The 20,210-nt window shown below is 22.7% G+C and overlaps 3 protein-coding genes, 2 long non-coding RNA genes and 1 other non-coding gene across 6 annotated transcripts; 4 read left to right on the forward strand and 2 right to left on the reverse strand.

Annotated features, from left to right (window-relative positions):
- The first annotated feature begins 280 nt into the window (after window positions 1-280).
- Window positions 281-3,843, forward strand: LOC127279736 (uncharacterized). Its single transcript, XM_051302263.1, has 4 exons — window positions 281-358; window positions 688-1,837; window positions 2,171-2,309; window positions 3,491-3,843. Exons 2-4 carry the CDS (start codon window positions 690-692, stop codon window positions 3,725-3,727), a joined length of 1,524 nt encoding a protein of 507 aa, XP_051158220.1. The 5' UTR covers window positions 281-358; window positions 688-689; the 3' UTR covers window positions 3,728-3,843.
- On the reverse strand, window positions 404-8,375 carry LOC127279739 (uncharacterized). The gene is made up of 3 exons (XR_007842684.1): window positions 8,088-8,375; window positions 7,197-7,381; window positions 404-628 (listed from the first exon to the last, which is right to left on the reverse strand). It is a non-coding gene; the product is annotated as an uncharacterized LOC127279739 (long non-coding RNA).
- Window positions 3,971-4,043, reverse strand: Trnar-ccu (transfer RNA arginine (anticodon CCU)). Its single transcript has one exon. It is a non-coding gene; the product is annotated as a tRNA-Arg (tRNA).
- LOC127279737 (paramyosin-like) lies at window positions 4,534-6,780 on the forward strand. Its single transcript, XM_051302264.1, has 5 exons — window positions 4,534-4,778; window positions 4,849-4,914; window positions 4,995-5,388; window positions 5,774-5,997; window positions 6,567-6,780. Exons 1-5 carry the CDS (start codon window positions 4,695-4,697, stop codon window positions 6,723-6,725), a joined length of 927 nt encoding a protein of 308 aa, XP_051158221.1. The 5' UTR covers window positions 4,534-4,694; the 3' UTR covers window positions 6,726-6,780.
- On the forward strand, window positions 7,315-12,665 carry LOC127279738 (uncharacterized). The gene is made up of 2 exons (XR_007842683.1): window positions 7,315-7,442; window positions 12,152-12,665. It is a non-coding gene; the product is annotated as an uncharacterized LOC127279738 (long non-coding RNA).
- Window positions 12,666-14,832: 2,167 nt separating this feature from the next.
- LOC127279851 (dynactin subunit 6) lies at window positions 14,833-19,615 on the forward strand. The gene is made up of 5 exons (XM_051302480.1): window positions 14,833-15,058; window positions 17,716-17,886; window positions 18,178-18,305; window positions 18,378-18,520; window positions 19,435-19,615. The coding sequence occupies exons 1-5, from the start codon at window positions 15,009-15,011 to the stop codon at window positions 19,534-19,536; spliced, it is 594 nt and encodes a 197-aa protein (XP_051158437.1). The 5' UTR covers window positions 14,833-15,008; the 3' UTR covers window positions 19,537-19,615.
- The last annotated feature ends 595 nt before the right edge of the window (window positions 19,616-20,210 follow it).

A 20,210-nucleotide genomic window follows, 5' to 3' on the forward strand; every position in this document is an offset into this window, starting at 1 on the left:
GAAATAAAAAAACAACCACTATTATGAATTGTCAAAACCTATCAAAACACAATAGCATAAATATTAGGCTAATTTTGGTTATGGAAAAAATGCAAGAAAGAAATTTATGATTACTTTCTGTAATTTTTCTACTATTTTTTATATTCATCTCTTTATTTCTTCTAACATAATTTTCAATAAACTCCAACATTATTTTGAAATAGACCGCCATGCGCAAACGGTCACTGCGCATCAATTTCTCCTCTTGCGAAAAACCTGCTTTAAGAGAACCCCCCACTAAAATTGTCTTATGAGAGGTTTCGCTGTATCTGCTACGAGCACGTTATTGAACAATTGCAATTAAACTATAAATAATTCGGTAAGTTAGTAACAATATTATTGATCTTAAACATAATAAATTAATTTCATTTCATATTTTGTACAAGTTTAATCACATTTTAATTTTTAAATACTAATCTAACTACTGATAGTACAAAAATTGTATTGAACTTATCAAATTCGATTTTGATTTCATCTTATATTATCAAAATTAATCATTACCTTTTTAAATTAAAAACAATTATTTCATCATACTTTTTCTTCTAATATCAACCGTTTTTTCACATTTTTGTTTCTCATTACTAAGCGACTGTAACATAAAAGTTTCTTATTATTCATTGCACATTAAAAAATACTTTATGTTTACAGACATGAAGAATAAAACGAAGAAACGAAATATTGATGAGGTTGTTGGAGATGAAGAGTTGAAAAATTTAAACGAAAGCGGACATAAAAAGAAACAAATGAAAAAGCAACATTCAAGTAATGTACATTTGAATAAAAATGTAAAATCTAATTTGACAAAAATTTCTCCAACTGACAATACATCAGTATTTGAAAAATCAAAGAAAAAGAAGAATCTTAACAATAGTGAGAAATTAAATGTAGAACAATCTTCTGTAATTTCTGGTGAAGACGATATTAATGTTAATGAAAATAATATAAACGAAGAAATGAAAGGAAAATCTAAAGATTCAAAAGCAAAAGAAGCAAAACGTGAAAAAAGAAAACAATCTAGAAAAGAACATGGTCAGTATAAAGTGTCAGATACTGTATCAATTGATGTTCTAAAACAAAAAATTGCCGAAATTGAAAGTCGAGAAAATATAAGTAAAACTGCAAAAAGAAAGTTACGTGTATTTAAAAAAAAGTTATCCATTGCTCAAGAAACTCCATCTTCTTCATCATCTGAAATTCCAAAGCTTACAAAAGCTCAAAAAAAGAAATTGAAACAAGAAAAATCTAATTTAGAAACTACAAATGAATCACAGCTTGAACATAAAGAATCTATTGAAAAAAATAATATGAAGAAAAAAATTGAAACTACAGTTGAAAGTAAGAATGTGAAAACTCAAATAAATGATGCAAAATCATTAAATAAGCCATTAAAATCAGAGAATAAAAAAACATTAAAGACTGTACAGAATAGTAAAATGTTGATTGAAAATGAAGTAGACTCTTCTGAGGAAAACAATAGTGATAGTAAAAATGTTGAAAATGAAAGTGAAGATGATAGTTCAGAAGAATCTAGTCAGTTAATGGAAGAGGAGGAAAATGTTGAAATGAATGATAGTAATGCAACTGACGAGGAAAATGATAATAGTGAAGAAGACGAACAAGAAATGAAAGAGCTTGAAATTGAAACCACTAATGATACAGAAAATGATATTAAAAAATCAATTCAAAAACCAACTAAACCAAAGCAACAGAAAAATCAAAATGTTAAAAAAATGTCGAATCAAGAAAATACAGAAAAGAAAAAAAGATATGTCTTATTCGTTGGAAATATTCCATTTCAGTAAGTTGAATTTTTTTTTCAACGATTGAAAAAAAATAGATATATATTTTTCATCTGGAAAATAAACAAATTTTTTTTGACAACTTTTTCTTTAAAAAATTGTTGATCGAGTAAATTTACAAAAAAAAAAATTTTAAGATAAAAATTATAATAATTTGTTTAAAAAAATATTTTTTCTTCTAAATCGTTGATTATAAACGTTTTGAACTTTACTAATATAGATTAACATAATTATTAAGTGTAATTATATGTTAAATGATAATTAAACATTTTTATATTGAATAATTTTCATAATGATATTTTAAATATTGAAATAATTTTTTTTAATTATAGAGCAACTGTAGAAGACATAAAAAAACATTTTCTACAAAAGGTTAATGAAGTTATTAGTGTCCGTATTCCAACAATTAAAGGATCAAAAAAACCACGTGGTTTTGCTTACGTGGAAGTTACAAATAGCGTAGACTATGAGGTAAAATTATATTTGTCTATACACAATTTAGAATTTTAATTTTTCTATGTTTTTTAAAAGCACTCTTGGAGTAACAAATTACAAAGAAAAACACAGTGTATCATTTCCGTTTTCTAGAAAATGAATTACAAAAATCCTACCAAACTTTTCATATAAAATGAATGATTAAATTATATTGTTTTAAAATAATAATCGAATTTGAAAATTTTTTTATTTTATTTATAATTTTTCTAAAAGTTTCAAAAAAATTGGAGATTTCGCAGATTTTTTTTACTAATATAATTTATCATGGCTATTAAAATTCTAGTATTTAAAGTTAACAAAACAATTTTACATCTCTCTGTTCTTTTGTGAGAATAGAGATATAAAATTTTTGAACTCTTAGAATTCATTTTTTCAAGTAAAAAATTTTGAAATTTAATAATTCCGAAACGAAGCAAAATACCTTCGTCAAATTTTAATAGCAGACAAATTATATCAAAAAATATTTGCAAAACATCAAAGTTTTTGGAGCTTTCAGAAAAAAAGTAATAAGCTTCAAAAAATTTTCAAATTTTTAATAAATTTTACACTATAATATCATTATTTTATAGAGTAAATTTTATTTTCTGAACTAATAATTGAACAGAACTCAAAAACATTGATAATTCAATGAACTTAGAATTTCATCAAGTTTCACATATATTAAAAATAGATTTTTTATAAATATAGAATCAACCATTTTCAGAATGATTTTCAGTGGATTGATCCTATTAGATATTTTGAATTTAAAATTGAAAAATTATAAAACTAAAAAATATTTATTAGATTGAAAGAATAAAAATGTATTTTTTAGAAAAAATTCTAAAACTCTACAACTTTAAGCTTATTTATTCTTTTGTAGATAAAATAAAAAAGTATATTAATTTTTAAAAACAATTGAATTTCATAATTAATAATTCTTTAACGTCCGAGTAGAATATATTTGAATTGGTTTCATAATAAAAACGATAACATTCGGACAAATGGATTTTAATAATATTTTCAGTGTGATTTCGAAACGTTGCAGAAAATATTATTAAAATCCATTTGTCCGAATGTTATCGTTTTTATTATGAAACCAATTCAAATTGAATTTCAATTTATGAAAATCGAAAAATTCGTTTATTAACCATTATTTACAAACTGCAATAATTTTACAGAAAGCACTGTCTCTACATCATACAAACATTCAAGGCTTCAAAATAAAAGTGGAATATACTCAAACAGGATCAAAAAATATTAAAAATAAACAAGAAGTTGTGGCAAAAAATCAAAAGTTACATGCTCTTCGCAAAGCGGGAAAATTAGCAGGAAGTAAGAAGTTGAAAAATCAACGTAACTTTAGACGAAAACTTAAAAACAGTCACAGTTCTGAAATAAAGGATAAAACTAATTAGCAACCTTTATATAAGTTTATAATTTTGTAATTTTATATATAATCATATATATAAATGTATATAATTGTAAATTTCCATAAATCTGCCTTATGCCATAAAAAGATCATTTATCACAAGCAATTAAAAATTTGTTTTTTTAAAATCAAAAACTTTCATTAATTCTATGGACAAGTAAGAATCATTAATTAATGAATATGTAAGTGAATACTGTAATTTATTGAGGTACAAAAAATAAAATCTTCTTACCCCTGGTGGGACTCGAACCCACAATCCCCGGTTTAGGAGACCGATGCCTTATCCATTAGGCCACAGGGGCTGTTAAATGTCTCCATAAAAATACACATAGAATTTAATACAAATAGAATATCTATTTAAATAGCCTAAAATTTGGTATATTTACAGACAAAATTATTATAATAAATTATCGTTTATTTTAATTTCGAAATAACTTAATAGTAATGAATAAATTTTAAATTTAAATAAAAGAAACGAAGCTATTATATATATTGTAAAAATATTTTATCATTCTTTGTATCGAAAACAATATTAATATGAAAAAAAAAATTATTAGCAGAAAATTTTTTTTAACGAAATAATACTCATTTCAAGTAGGAAATAATAATTATACAGTAAAATCACATTTTAATTAAACGAAAATGAAAATAAATAAAATTAAAACTTTAATTTACAAAAAAAAAATTTTATATTATGTAGTTATAAAACTTCTTTATAATAATAATTTTTTTTTTAAATTTATAGAAGAAAATTTTTTGAATCCGTCTGTGTACCTAATTTCACTTCTTATCTTCCTTAGCAACGCTTTGATGTCAAATCATAAAGTTCATGTGCATTAAAAATGTTTTTAAAATAAATGTTACCTCAAATAAGTATACGCGTGTGTTGTAAAATTGTATTTCTTCTTTCATGATAAAAACAAGTCTTTATTAAAAACAACAATCAGAAAAAAATGTTTCTGACGAATATTGCAAATCTTTCGCCAGAAATATCAAGGAATTCATTTAATTTTGAAGATAATTTAACTTACATTGATGTATATTGATACAGCTTGAATTTTATTTTTAAATCATAAGCGAATATTTTATATCTATTTCATTTTTCAGGAAGAATTTCCAAGTGATATTGTGTTTCCTCATTCACTCAATACGTTTCTACGAAAAAAAATTCAAGTGCGCGAACATTTATACTAAAAGAAAAATTATTTTGAAAATTTTATAAAAAATTATATATTAATATTGATGATTTATAGGAAATTACATCAGAGAATGGTTGTTTACAAAAATCATTACAAGATGCAGAAGAAAAATTAGAAACTTTATTACAATCATCGACTAATATTTCTGAAAATTCATTTTCATCAGAAACGAAAAATAAAGTAAATTCTAAAGAAGCAATTTTTCAAAGTGAAATAATTAATAAAATGGAGTCTAAATCTTTTTGTAAGGATACAACATTTAAGGAAAATAAATTATATCAAAATCTAAAGAGACAACTTTCAAGAAAGAATGATCAGATTAAAATACTAAATGATAAATTAGATCAGACAAATGATGATATTCTGGTATTGAAAAATATGAATTTAACTTTAAAGCAAGAAGTCACTAAAGCTCAAAAAGGATCATTTTATCGAAAAACAATAGTAGGTTAGATCTTCAACTGAAAGTAAAGAAAAATAATTATTTTTAATTTTAAATAATTTTTATATATGTGAGATTTTACATGAAATAATGCAGGTGAAAAAAAGTTTTATTCCAAACGCGATCATGTTTAAGTAATTTTTTCAATTAAATAACGAAATAATTTTTTTCAAAATGGAAAATTGACTTTTTCTACCAAATGCCTCATAAAATATTTCTAGTGAGTAAAAAATGCTAATTTTCAAGATTTAAACATTTTCGTTAAAAAAAAAATCTTACCTTACATCTACAATCAAAATTTGAGCACTATTAAGGAATATTTTTTTTCACCTTAAAATTTGAAAATTTGTAACTTCACCTAAAATCCCTGATATATCATATTCGAAATTAGATGAAGATTTACGAAATTTGGAGAAAAAACGAAAACAGCAAATTGAAAATTTAACAAAAGAATTAAAAGAATTGGAAATTTCTTTTGAAAATATGAAAATAAAATTGAGTGCATCTAAAGCAAGAATAAAAATGTTGGAGAATGAATTAATTGGCGCAAAAAAAAATATTGCGCTGTTAAATGAAAAGAAAATTTATAATGATCAATTAATAGAAGAATTAAATGTGAGTTTAATATTTTTCTAAATAGCTTATTATAAATAAAAAGGGTGAAAAACCCCCAGCAATTTTTTCCAAAATAGAAAAAAAGTACCCGTATTTTTTTGTCAAATCGGAAAATATAAAAATCAATTAAATCAGTTCTGCTTTGGACCAGTTTTTGAAAAAGGTTTTGAAAATAGTAATACTTTATTTAATAATTTCTTAATAGTAATTAATTTTTTATTTTTCAAAAAAAAAAATTTCATTCACAAATAAAATTTATTATGAATTACTGTTTTTTAAACACTTTTCAAAACTTTACCCGGTGCATTAATTATTTAAGTGATTTTTAAACGATTTTATTGAAAATTTGCAAAAAATGTTTTTTTCCTAATATAAGAAATCGTTAAATTTCATGGGTTTCGAGCACTTTAAAATATTATGCGATTTAAAAAAATACAGGTATTTTTTTTAATTTCGAACAAATTTTAAAGATTGGAGCAAAATAGTTCCAAAAAAAATTTTCCTGTACATTTTTAGACCTAATTTTTATATAAAGTTTAATTGCAAATAATATAATATTTATTTTCCAGAGTAAATTAAAATATACAAAAAATGAGTTATTAAATAGCGAGGTTGATATACAAAATCAAAAGATTAAGTTTGATCGTGAAAAAGATGCTATGAAAAATGAATTAGAAAGTTTGCAGGTTCAAAATAATCAACTTCGACAAAAATTAGAGGAATGTTAAAAAAACACGACGAATTTGTTAAATTTAGTCAGGAATTGTATGTATATAATAAATGTATTAAAAAATATAAAATAACAAATAACAAAATTTACAATAATTGGTATATACAATATATTATTTCATATTTCTCTTTTAATAAATTACATTTAACAAAGAGAAACCAATAATCATTTTATATTTGAAAAAGAAGCTTACTTATAATATTTTGCATTTCCAATTTGAGTAATATTTTTAACAAAAAATAATTATTTTAATAAAATTATTTCACATCTTCCAATTTGTATAGAAACAGAATTTATATATAATTTCTTTCAAAAAAAAATTTCAAAATATAACTAAAATTAAGACATTTTTTAAATATTTTCTCACTTTACCGAATAAAACACTGGTTTAAAAGTAGAAAAATAGCGATTAGTAGATTTTTGAAACAAAAAAGAATTTGTGATAAATATCTGATTATAATTTAATAACCTAATTATGAATATAGTCATGAAAAGATATTAGACAATAAGACTTTTTAACTTCAAAGTAGAAGGATTGGAACTGTAACATGAACTGATAAGAAAATTCACCTGTGACGTTCAAGCAGGTATATAAAACGGAGAACTATGTCCACGTCATGTACATATTCTTGTTCGTTCTCGTTCACATCACACCTATACAGGACATAAATCATTTCTTTTTTTTTCATTTTTTTAAAGTAAAGGGAAAAAGTGGGTAAGTCAATTATTGTTATTTTATATTATGTTCCAAAATTTTCAAAGAAGTAAATATTTACAAAATTATTAAATTCAAATTATAAAATTTCTTTTTTTGTTTATAAATCATTTCTTTTTTTTTTGTTAATGTAATTTTGTGAAAATAAAAAATGTAAATAATATAACATTAAGAATAATATACTCATTGATAAGAATGAAAGTTGTGAGAAATAATTCTAATTAAAACAAAAATTTCTAAAAATTAATTTAAAAAAAAAATTTATCTTATAACACAATTTTACGAAACATTAACAAGTAATTTTTATATCTATATATTTTTCTAGAAACAAATAAATAGACTCTTTGAATATGAATTAAAGTAATTATTTATTTCAAAAATGTTTAAATGAATCCATAAAAAAAAAAATAATTTTCTGTGAACATTTCTTAAAGTTGATCTTCAAAATATTCACTTGTCTTTTCATTATAAAATTAATCAACAATTTTTTTAATAATGAACATTTTAATATTAAACAAATATTTCCAAAATCTCGATGAATATCTTTAATATCAACTTTAGAAAATGTTCCAGAAATTTTTTTTTAACTTATATATAGAAATATTTCAACAAAAAAAAAAATTTATATATAAAAATTGTTTTTACCTCTAATTTATACTTTTGAAAAATAATTTTTCTTTCCGATATTAAGTCTGAAATACGATGGAGATTTCATAATCATATTATTCTTTCCATTGCGCTATATTTAATCAGCTTATCAGTGTCGGTCGCGTTGCTTACAGATGATTTTCGGTAATGTACGTGTATACCTGTTGAGGAACTGTGCTATCAATTCGTTATCACATACTAACTGATAATATAGAGAATAGCTGTCTTTTCCAGAGAGCAATAATTTACAGAATACCTAGAATATTCTTAAATGAGTATATATATATGATCTTATTAAGTATATACGTGTTATAAAAAATACGATAAAGAAAACATTCTTTTCGCTAATAAAAAAAAACTAATAATAATTACTTTTATTACAAAATTAAATTTATATTATCTTTTGTAAATAAATATTAATGATTTTGTAATGTTTACTGTTGTCTTCAGAAATAATAATTTTTATAAAATACAAAATTTTGAAAAAAAAAATTATTCATTAATTTTATAAATTGGAAAAAAATTTTCAATATTTATTTATTTAAACATTTTGTATTTAATAAAAATTATAGTTTCCGAAGAAAGTTATGTTGCTGAAACGTAAACGTTTTCTTTTAATTTTCTTCACTCGGAGTGATTTTTAAGTTTATTTTTTAAAAAACGGATAAAAATAAAATTATCTTTATTTGCATTAGTATATTTTTTTTGTAATATACATAATTTTATTATATTGACAAATAATACTTACAATTTTTTTTCAATATTATAATTACATGATATATTTTCATTTGCACATTTTTCCAGATAGTAAATCAGATATCATTATATTTCAGTTGTACAGATATATTGTGTTTCGTTTATCACTTTTGATAAGACAATATACATATAGTTACAACAATTATTTTTTACAAAAAAAAATAATTATTATATTTATAACATAATTAAAAAATTCTATATTTACAATTAATATTTACTTTGTATTGTCAATATTACATATCGCTGGTTTACTACAAAAAAAGGACACGTGCATTCCATAAAGTCCTCTTTTTCAACAAAAATTTCACGTATTCTTTTTTTCCACTAAACCACCAGTTTCAGAAATATTTTTTTAAAATAAAATTTAATTATTTTCAGTTATATATTAATTAAATATATAAAATTTGGAAAAATATTTTGGTCCGTTTTCGTTTATCCAAATTTATATTTTTAAAAATTAAGGTCCAATAAAAAATTAATTATGTGTTAATAAATTAAATGAATATATCTATATTTAAAAAGTTCAAGTGTTTTCTGTAGAATTTCATATAAAATTTTTAATCTAATTTCAATAAATTCTTTTCTATCTAATAAATAATATACACGTATGTATTGCTGATATATTCAAAGTAGATATTTTTTGGTTGTTTGTGCAGATGCTCTTAGAAAATATCATCTGCACAAATAATAAAAAAAAAAAGTTATATTCTTTTATTTACTTTCCGAATTAGAAATAAGCAGACTCTTTGCTTTAGAATTTATTATTAATACACCTATACTTTATTAAATGACAATTAATTTTTTTTTTTTTTTTATTTAGATTTTCACTTTATTTGATAAAAATTATATTTGATCAATAAATAATAATTTAAAATATTAATTTAAATTTTGTGAAAAAAATTTTTTTTTTTGTAAAATTTGGGATTAAATTTTTTTTTTAACTTTTAATGAAATTTTTGCATGTTTTGTTGAAACCACATGGTGCGAAAATATTAACAATAATAATAATAATAATAATAATACACGAGACACGAGCTATGTATGGTTATGTGCAATCAGGTGGGTGCTAAACAGAAAAACGGCTCGCACTTCCCTGATAATTGGACTGGTTTCATGCTCAACGGAAAACACATTCTGGTTATATTCTGCCCTCATATTTAGCAGCAAAAACGTACATATTTTAAATTGTGTAGATTTTTTTTTCTTTTTAGGTAATTTTAATTTTTATACTTTCATTATGACCCAGTTAAAAGTTTCTTAAAAAATACACAGGTACTTTTTTATGATATGGAATTGCTTAGAATCCCTCAGAGATCCCTGGCTCGTTTGTTACAAAAAAAAGTTCAATTTTATTAAATAGTAATAATATAGGTAATTCCTCAAAGTGATTCGTTTTTGATCGAAAAAATAAGAAATAAAAATTTTAAATTTTCTGAATTTTTTTTTCAAAAAAAAAGTTATCTAAAGATGTTTAAAAATAAAAATATGTTGCGCAAAATTAAATTTCCAAAAATACGACCTCCATGAAGCATTTTAGTCATGTGTTTTAAAGGTTAAATATTGTATTTAAAATTGATGTTTGAAAAAAATGCCATCAAAATATATTTTGCATAATAAAATAAGTTATAATTTATTATTTCAATATTTACGTACAAAAAATCTACTTTTCAATTTTCCATAACCAAACACCACATTTGATTTGAGGGTTTTAGGTTTTTTTAAACTATTTTTTTCTGTAAGAATTGTGTCTATTCCCTCAAAAAAAATTTATTTTTCGTTTTCATTTGTTTTTTTTTGGTAAAAATATTCTTTTTCTAAAATGCATTTTATCTATTGAGAGGGTATTAAAAATGAAATATATCAAAATTTTGTATTGAGAAAAAAATTTATTTCATTATTTAAAAAGAAAAAAATTATTGTGTAGACGCGGTCCAAATGGAAATTTTTTTTTTTTTGCAAAAAATTACAATTCAGTATTAAAACTATTAATTACCCAAGTTTGAACACGATTAGATAAAAATTTTTTATATCACTTTATCTGAAATCGCTCAAATATAAATATAATATCTGTTTTACTTCAATAATGAGCATTTCCATGAAAATTTTCGTCCGTGCGTTACGATGACTAAAACGACTTTATATTTTTTCAATTTTCTTATAAAATCAAAAAATCTGTTGGACAAGTTTTCTATATTTTCTTATCTTTTTCATGTAACAAATTTTTATTTCATAATAATTTTAAAAAAAAAGTTACAGTAATTTGTTGCACAGACAGAATGTCCGCTTTTTCATAGAAATGCACTATAATATATTATTTATACACGCAGCACATAATAAAAATCACTAAATAAAAATGTTAATTTAGTTTTTCATTTAGAACAAATAAAAAATATAAAAAATATATGATGCATTCCACGCAAAATTTTAAGTCCGTCTGCAATTGCATTTCCGATTTTTCAGAAAAACTTTTTTTTCTTTTAGTACTAATTGAGACTAGCTTTCATGATTCTTTTCAAATTTTATTAGCAAGCCGTTTTTGAGATATAAATTTTTCAAAATTTATGAATTTTAATCACTTTTAATTTTTGAATGCTTATAATTTCCTTAAATATGCATCAATTTTAAAAGTTTTTTTTCAAAATGTGTGTTTTTAAACGTACTTTGGAAAAAAAATTGAAAATTTTCTTCAAATATATTACTATTAAATTTTTAAGTTTTCTCAATTGACGTACTGATCGATTTTTTTAAAAAAAAACTACTTCTTTTTACAAAAATTTTAAGCCTATTCCAATCGTGGGTAAACAATTTTTACCTATTTTCGGAATTTTTAAAAAAATTTGAATTTTTTAAAATTATTTTTGGTTTTTTTTATACTACGTACTTTTATGTATTTTGGTGCGCTGATGACGAAATTATAATAACAATATCCGAAAATTTGATTTTTATGATGAAAACCATTAAAAAGTTCTAAAATTTATGGTGTTTTTTTTTCGTTTATTGGGTAAAATATGCTTGAACCGCTAGGTATTTTTAAATAATATTTTTTTAAATATTGTTGAAAAATAATATGAAAATATACATTTAAATGTGTGAGAAAAAAATGAATATAAAGTCCATGTGGAATTTTTTTTTTACAAATATTAATGCATTTTTTCAGTTGTATTTACAATGACACTTGTGAAAATGAAAGATCTAAAGTAAATAAAGTACATGATACTGTGTCTGTACTGTGTATGGATATATTATTACGCACATATATAAAATAAAATAATAATTTTTATTAATATTATGTTAATTTTTTGAAGGTATATTATGCAGAAATGGACACTGGAAGTTCCTGATGCTCCAAAGTAAGGCCTAAGAATATGATTGCATTTTATAACTGTAATGCAAATGAGCTTATGCTGTGTGCTGAAGAAAAGAGAAGAAATTTGGGAACAATTAAAAAAAGCACGATTTTTATAAAGAGAGCTAACCATCGACAGTATGGTACAATTTCACTGTCATGGAGTTGCTCTCTTTGTGGATGTCGCTTAAATCATCAACTTTTATTGAAGACGCGGCAATAGTGTATAATAATAATTATAAGTTTATTTATTATTTCGCGGGTGATTATGTGAGAAATGTTATCGACCGAAAAAATCGAATTTTTTTAAATCATGGTTTCTTATAGTTTAAGAATTAAAAAATGCAATGCGACAATTTTTAAACAAAATTTTTTTTTGGTCGATATCACCCTTTTCTCAGACACGATCACATTATATCATCAAATTATTATGGTTATGCATTTTTAAAATAAAGTAATTTATTATCTTCGTAGTTAAGAATTTTATTTAAAAAAAATTTTTAATTTTACTTTTATATTATTTTTATATTATTTATTTAATTTCCTTAAATATTATTATTAATCAATATATTTTTATTCATTATTATTTTCTTTCTATATTTAGTCGATGACTCCAATCTCTATTGTTTTCCAACGTTTATTCTATTTTAATTGTACTTGATGAATTTGTGAATTATGATGGATGAAAAATGGACTGAAATGAATTGTGATAATGGAATCAATCATTCATTTTTAATTTTTATTATTTTATTTATTTTGGTAAGAATTTTATATTGTTAATTTTCTGAACTCCTTTTTGTTAGTATTAATTTTTAATTTATTATTGTAATTTGATAGACTCCCTGAAGAGGAAATCGTACAGATTTCGAAACGTTGGAGAAATATATTTATAACATTTGGTCCGAATGTCTTCGTTTATTTTATTTATCTTACTTAATACTACTCGGACGTAAAAGATTATTCATAATTCATAGAATTAAGAATTTCATAAGAACATTAAAAATGTTCGGCAAAATAATTCTGTATATTTATAGATAATTTTACTACTTTAATTAATATTTTATTAAATTTATTTTAAATATAAAAATACGTGTAATGAAATTTAATACAAAACTCAAGGTAGCGCTAGATACATGTGCTCAATGTATTCATGTTTCATGTATAGTTGAATGAAATTCTTACTCGAAAAGTCTTTTGTTTTTCCATAACGAATAGGCTGTTTGTATTATCGCAACACGTTTAAAAAAAAAAACCTTAGACAAAAGCAAGGTTTCATTGAAAAGATAAATATATTTCCGTTTCTTATTATATCCAATGTTATAGGGGAATTGATGTGTACCTAATTTTTTAGAAATATATAATATTTACACAAAATAAAAATATATATGATTTGGCATTTAATGTAGGGATTTCATGTAAAGTGCGAGATACAAAAAGAAAATGTTCTCAAATATGCAAAAATCTAAATTAAAAAAAAAAATTTTCGACATTTTTTTCAATAAATATTTTGTCAGTTTTATATTCGAATTATTCAAAACAGATATGTATTAATGACAAAAAAATTCAAAATCTGTATTTTGATTATTATTTTCTGACAAATCGTTTTAAGACAAATTTCAAATTTCGATTTTTTTTTCGAACCATGAATTTTTTTTACCATAAATTCAGAGAGATTTTTTAAAAAAAGTAACAGAACTTTTTCAAAGTGTTTAGAAAAATTTCAAAAATTATTTAATTTTTCTCACATTGTATCATTGTATCACTATACTACTTTCTGGCCTTATGTATTATTAACGTTCTTCTGAAGAGTTCCTAATAAGCTGAGCGACAAAAAATTTTTTTGCCGGAACTACAGAAAATATTTATAAATCGTTTAAAAATCATTTTTAATTGTTGTATCTATCTGAAATCTTTTCTGTAGGTAGATAAAAAAAAATAACGTAAATTTAAAAATTAACATTGAAATTTTATTAAAACCTATATTTATTAAAAAGAAATCATTTTTTTTTAAATTAAAATTTTTAGGTTATAAGTAAACGACTCAATATAATTTCAAATAAAATTTTTAAGTTTTATTAAGAGAAAAAGTTAACTTGAAAAACAAATATTAATGACAGTTATATTTTTGAAGTTATGTTACAGCCCTATTGTAAACTTATAATAATACACTAAAAAATCTTTTTGGAGATTATAAATCCACAATTTGTATTTGTATTAAAATTTGTAAAATTGCTATATTCAATAAGGTTATGTTACCACATTAAAAAGAGCGCACTTTTACCTTTTTTTTGTAAATTTACTACTTTCAAAGTTGACGGATGCAACAACTAATTATGTGTTAACTATTACTCACTTTGAAAATAGTAAATTTACAGAAAATGGTAAAAGTGCTCTTTTTAATGTGGTAACATAAACTTATATAATGCAAATATATAATATAAAAAATAGATTAAACAGGAACATAAATTAATTGAATTCTAATTCAACTTCACTTTTTTTCCTCTTTTCATTGTTTTGTATTTCATTTGAAATCGCGCGGAGAAGTTGACAAATATGTTCGTGGACTTTGGCAGGCACTGATTGGTTAATTTTTCTTGCGTGCGTGTGGTGAGACCTTTATTTTGCTGCATGCTGCTAGTGCAGCAAACCTGTTCACCTTTAACCATGTTTACATTATTGTTTATTGTCATTTATTGTGTTTCCTTATATCAACAGAAGTAGCAAATATCTTTGCAATTTACAGTTTTTTTTGCAGTCAAAAAGCACAACAGTACCCACAGCATCTGACAACATAGAGCAAAGCAAAAAAAAGAATAATGTCTAATATTAGCATATCAAATGTTTCAACTTCTAGTCCTCGATCAAAGTAAGTAAAACTATAAATTTATAAGGGCCTCGGATAATACGACTTTTTTTTTTTTTGCATTTTTTACAAAATTTTTTAAACAAAATACGTCTTTTTATTATATCACTTGAAATCTCAATTATTTTCAAAAATTTCAATTTATAACCTACAATTTAACAATAATAAATAATTATTAATTGTTTGAAAATATTTTGAAATTCAATTAAAAAATTCCAACTGTTACTCTCTCAAAATTCAATTATTTTTAATATTTCTTTAAAAATTAGGCTGCGTCTAGTAGTCCGTCTAGACGGATGAATTTAAATTGTCCGTCTATAGACGGATAATATAAATTGTCCGTCTAGTGCCAGTATTTACTGGCACAGTAGACGGATGAAATATTTTTTGTTAAAACTGTCCGTCTACCCGTATATATTTATATAAATATACATACATATAAACATTCAGCGCGAAATTCAAACTCTTTAAAGTTTAAATCGAAATTTTTTTTCAAATGATATTACATACCATTAAATTTTGAAGTTATAAAGATGAAAAGTCATTTTTCTTAATTGACGTACTGATCGATTTTTTCAAAAAAACTACTTCCTTTTATGAAAATTTTAAGCCTAGTCTGATCGTGGGCAAACAATTTTTACAATATTTTCGTAATTTTTCAAAATTTTTTGTATATTTTAAAAATATTTTTGGTTTTTATACTACGTACTTTTATGTATTTTGATGCGCTGATTACGAAAATCTTAGTGACAATACCCGAAAATTTGATTTTTATGGTGAAAACCATAAAAAATGTCCTAAAGTTTATGGTTTTTTCCTTTATTGGGTAAAATATACAAAAAATTTAAAAAAATTCATAAGATATAAAAAAAGTATTTTAATAAGATCTATACCTTTTGTCGGGTAAGGATACTACTAAGATTTTCGTAATCAGCGAATCAAAATACCTAGTCTTAGTCCACGATCAGACTAGGCTTAAAATTTTCGTAAAAGGAAGTAATTTTTTTGAAAATTTTTGAAAAAAATCTATCACTACGTCAATTAAGAAAAATGACTTTTTATCTTTATAACTTCAAAATTTAATAGTAATATTATTTGAAAAAAATTTCCATTTTTTTTAAAGTACGTTTAAAAACATACATTTTGAAAAAAAACTTTTAAAATTGATGCATTTTTAAAGAAGTTATGAGCATTCAAAAATTAAAAGTCATGAAAATTCTGCAATTTTGAAAATTTCATAACTCAAAAATGGCTAGCTAAAAAAGATTTTTAAAAATATAAAAAAAAAATTTTAAAAGCTTCTATAGATTTTGAATTACAAAATAAGAAAAAAATTTGGTTTTTTGTTTTAAGTCAAAAACTGAAAAAGATTTTCTACCGGCCTTACACTTCTGCATAAAAAAGGGTTTTTGTAGATCGACTGTCTTTGCCGCAATTTTAATTGTTTTACCTTATGAAAATAATTTTTTAATGTATTAAAATTAAATTTTAATATGTACTTAAAAATAATATATAATTGATTTTTTAATTCTGTTCTTGAAAAAAAATCTTAAAAATGGGTCTGATTTTCGGTCTTTACAGTGGTCTAACCCCTTAATATTTTAATTAGTAAAATATTCAATTTAATGTATATAGTTTTGATTTTTTATAATAAAATTACCTTTAACGGTTAGCAGTAACTGTTTCTTATGAATATTTCTTTTTTTATTTTGAATCCAATTGGATGAGTTTTTTAAAGGCGCGTGGCAGGACCTTGTTAGTTGGATCGTGACTTATTATTAATAATTATTTTCTTAAGAGTAGACGGACAAATTTTAATCCATTTATTTCATCCGGATACTGTCTGATACTTTTAACAGTAATGCCAGTATAATAGACGGACAAAAATATTTATCCGTCTAGACGGACGACTAGCAGTAATTTCGTATCCGTCTAGACGGACGACTAGCCACTTCGTAAAAATTAAATTAATTTAAAAAGTTTCAAATAAAAACTCTAAAATTTAATTGTCAGAAATTTAAAAAAAAACTACAACTGTTTAATTTGCAAAATTTTTATTTCAAAATTAAAATCTACAATTCAATTATTTCAAAAAAAAAATTTAATTTAAAAATCTGTAAAACTTAATTATTTGATTAAAGATTTTTTATAATTTATGGCTCAATGACTTTTATTTTATTAATTAACACGATTTTTACGACACGTACTTAATTATTGTCCGACATTTTTTTTACCATTAAAACTAAAAATTATACAAAAATTTTAAATTCTTATAAATTGCTTAAATCAGACTTCAAAAAATTTTAAAAATGGAAAATTAAGAATTTTTTTTATAAATCTGTCCTTAATTAAAATTTTAAAAAATTTGTCTTTAGTTTAATTCTGAAATATTCGAAATAAATTTTCTTAATAATATTCTTAAAGAATTATTCTTATTAAGGAATTAATAAAATGAATTTAATATCTAATAACACCAGTTATTAAAATTAAAATATTTATTAACTAATTAAATTTAGTAAAAAAAAAAATCGACTTTTTCGACTGTATTTTGGAATAATTAAATCGACTTTTCTTGCGCCTTAAATTCGATCCGAGGCCTATTTATATTATATTTAGTTACTGCATCTTTAGTACAGGTAATTTATTAAATTTCATGACAGTATAAAAATTGCTGCCGGAGCAGTAGTTTGTGATGAAAGTATTCTTAAAGGAGATATAACAATTGGTCCAAGAACTGTAATTCATCCAAAAGCAATAATTATAGCAGAAGCAGGTCCCATTATTATAGGCGAAGGAAATATTATCGAAGAAATGGCAACAATAGTTAACAAGTATATCTATTTTATAATATACACTCAAAAAAATTTATTTGATTCAAATAATCGTTTACTTGACTATTATCAAATAAATATTTATTTGAATCAAATAATTTTTATTTGAATTAAATAAACTGTATTTGAACCAATAATTTCAGTTTTTCAAACAAATTGACTCAAATAAATATTTATTTGATAATAGTCAAGTAAACGATTATTTGAATCAAATAAATTTTTTTTAGTGTATGCTTTTGTTATTTAATTAATTGGAATAAAATATAATAAATGTGTGCGTTAATTTATTAGATTGCCTGACGATACACCAAGACTTGCAACAGTTCCAGTTCAAATTATCGGAAATTATAATGTTTTTGAAGTTGACAGCACATGCGAAGCAAGTAAAGTTGGTGACAATAATATTCTTGAAACAAAAGGTATGAAAATAATTATTAAACATTTAATTATATTCAAAGGAATCAAATTTTACGATATATTTATTTCTACAGCATTCGTTGGTCGAGAAGTTGAATTGACTAATGGCTGCATAATAGGTGCTGCTTGTTCTATATCGGAATCAGAAATTTTACCTGAAAATACTATTGTTTATGGAAGCCAGTGTCAGCGTAGAGAAATGAGTGATAAACCATACGTGAGTAAAATATTATCAAACATTTTTAGAAAGAGCATTCGAACAAAGTCTAAAATTAATTTTTGTTAGAATTTTCATTTTACAGAATTTTATTTAGAATTTATTTTTATTCGAATTTCTTCAAATTATTATTTAACAGAAATTCCATTTAAACCAAATTCAAAATTTCGGGAAAAAATTAAACAAACATTTTTTTATAACATCTAAAACTAATAAAAAAATGTTATGCCAAATTGTGCTCTTTTGTGCATAATTTCTTTTTTTCAAAAACTTAAAATTCTGGAAAAAAAATTTAAAATTTTCAAAAAAAAAAACAAATCTTGTACTGAATTATGTTGGAATTATTCTCTTTTGTACACAAATTCATTTTATGAAAAATTCAAAATTCTGAGCAAAAAAATTAAAAAAGATTTTTAAAACAATTATATATTCAATTTAGGAAAAATTGGATTTTTTTTAATTCTGTTAGTCGAGCACAATTCAGCACAACTTTGGTTTTTTAAATTCGCTTGAAAAAAAATTGTTCAAACATAGTTTCTATATCAAAAAATGCAGATTTATTCTAATATACATTAATTTTTTTTATAAAAGATTGTTACGTTTTAAATAAAAATTAATTGTAAATTTTTTTTCACTAAAACTATTTAAAAGTCGAAGAAAAAGTAAAACATTTCTTCTCTTTTGGCAAAAAGTTTCTAAGTTCATTAATTTTGGAGTCATATATGCCATTGAAAATAGGGATACTTTTAAGAAATAAGAATTTTGCATATTTATAACTCGAAAAGTTTTTCATTTAAACGACAGTAAAAATAAAAAATAGATAAATATTTTCTTTCGAAAAAGAAAGAAAATTGCCCGAATTGAAAATGTATGGAATTGGCGAAAAATTTATTATTTTTTTACATTTTTTGTAGCCGCAAGTTGGACAATTGGATTTTTTAATGCGTGTACTACCGAATTATCATCATCTTCGAAAACCTAATATGAAATTAAAGACTGATTCAACCATGCAATAGATTGTAACTTATTGTTTCTAAAAGATATTTATTTTGTTTCTATTTTGTAATTAATATGCAATATATATATTAAATTATACATGCTTGTTTTTTCATCTCCCTATATTACAAAAAGATATTACCTGAACCAAAACCAAAATTAGGTCACAGTTCAGGGTTAAAATACTAATAAATCAAGAGGACGGTGAATTTGAGATAAAAATCGGTAAACGTAACCTCAAAATTAGATCAATTTTTTGGTCAACAAACATAAAGTCAAAATTCAAGAGATTCAAGATAAAATTTTATGTTCTTAGACCAAAGGGTTAAAATTAGTAAACATAACCTCAAAATCAGGTCAAAATTCAGAGCTAAAAAAGATACATAATCTCAAAAATTCAAGATTAGATATAGGGAATTGGCTTCTTTGCTCGATCGGTAAAAATACAATTTATTTCAAATATTCACTCGATAGGTGGTACTACTTATACAATTTCTCAATTCTTTGTCGAGAATTTTAAAAGTATATATTTTATTTTTACATCAATTTTCAAATAGAAATAATAACTATGTAAAAATTATTTTTAAAGCATATTATTAATTAAAGGATTTATTTAAGCTCAAAAAAGTCATATAAATTTATTAAATATCAATATTAAATAAAATGTATTTAGTATTTTAATAAAAAAAAAAAA

Source organism: Leptopilina boulardi, unplaced genomic scaffold, assembly GCF_019393585.1.
Source record: "Leptopilina boulardi isolate dan_hultmark-lab unplaced genomic scaffold, ZJU_Lbou_2.1 LbouV2_223, whole genome shotgun sequence".
NCBI classification, from domain to species: Eukaryota; Metazoa; Arthropoda; class Insecta; order Hymenoptera; family Figitidae; genus Leptopilina; species Leptopilina boulardi.

Excerpts from the sequence above, each read along its gene's own strand:
- LOC127279736 (XM_051302263.1), top strand. The coding sequence starts at position 690 with ATGAAGAATAAAACGAAGAAACGAAATATTGATGAGGTTGTTGGAGAT. Across the intron at positions 1,838-2,170 it reads GTTGGAAATATTCCATTTCA|AGCAACTGTAGAAGACATAA; the intron begins GTAAGTTGAATT and ends TTTTAATTATAG. Across the intron at positions 2,310-3,490 it reads CAAATAGCGTAGACTATGAG|AAAGCACTGTCTCTACATCA; the intron begins GTAAAATTATAT and ends ATAATTTTACAG.
- LOC127279851 (XM_051302480.1), top strand. The coding sequence starts at position 15,009 with ATGTCTAATATTAGCATATCAAATGTTTCAACTTCTAGTCCTCGATCA. Across the intron at positions 15,059-17,715 it reads ACTTCTAGTCCTCGATCAAA|TATAAAAATTGCTGCCGGAG; the intron begins GTAAGTAAAACT and ends ATTTCATGACAG. Across the intron at positions 18,306-18,377 it reads TAATATTCTTGAAACAAAAG|CATTCGTTGGTCGAGAAGTT; the intron begins GTATGAAAATAA and ends TTATTTCTACAG.
- LOC127279737 (XM_051302264.1), top strand. The coding sequence starts at position 4,695 with ATGTTTCTGACGAATATTGCAAATCTTTCGCCAGAAATATCAAGGAAT. Across the intron at positions 4,779-4,848 it reads ATAATTTAACTTACATTGAT|GAAGAATTTCCAAGTGATAT; the intron begins GTATATTGATAC and ends TTCATTTTTCAG. Across the intron at positions 5,998-6,566 it reads AATTAATAGAAGAATTAAAT|AGTAAATTAAAATATACAAA; the intron begins GTGAGTTTAATA and ends TTTATTTTCCAG.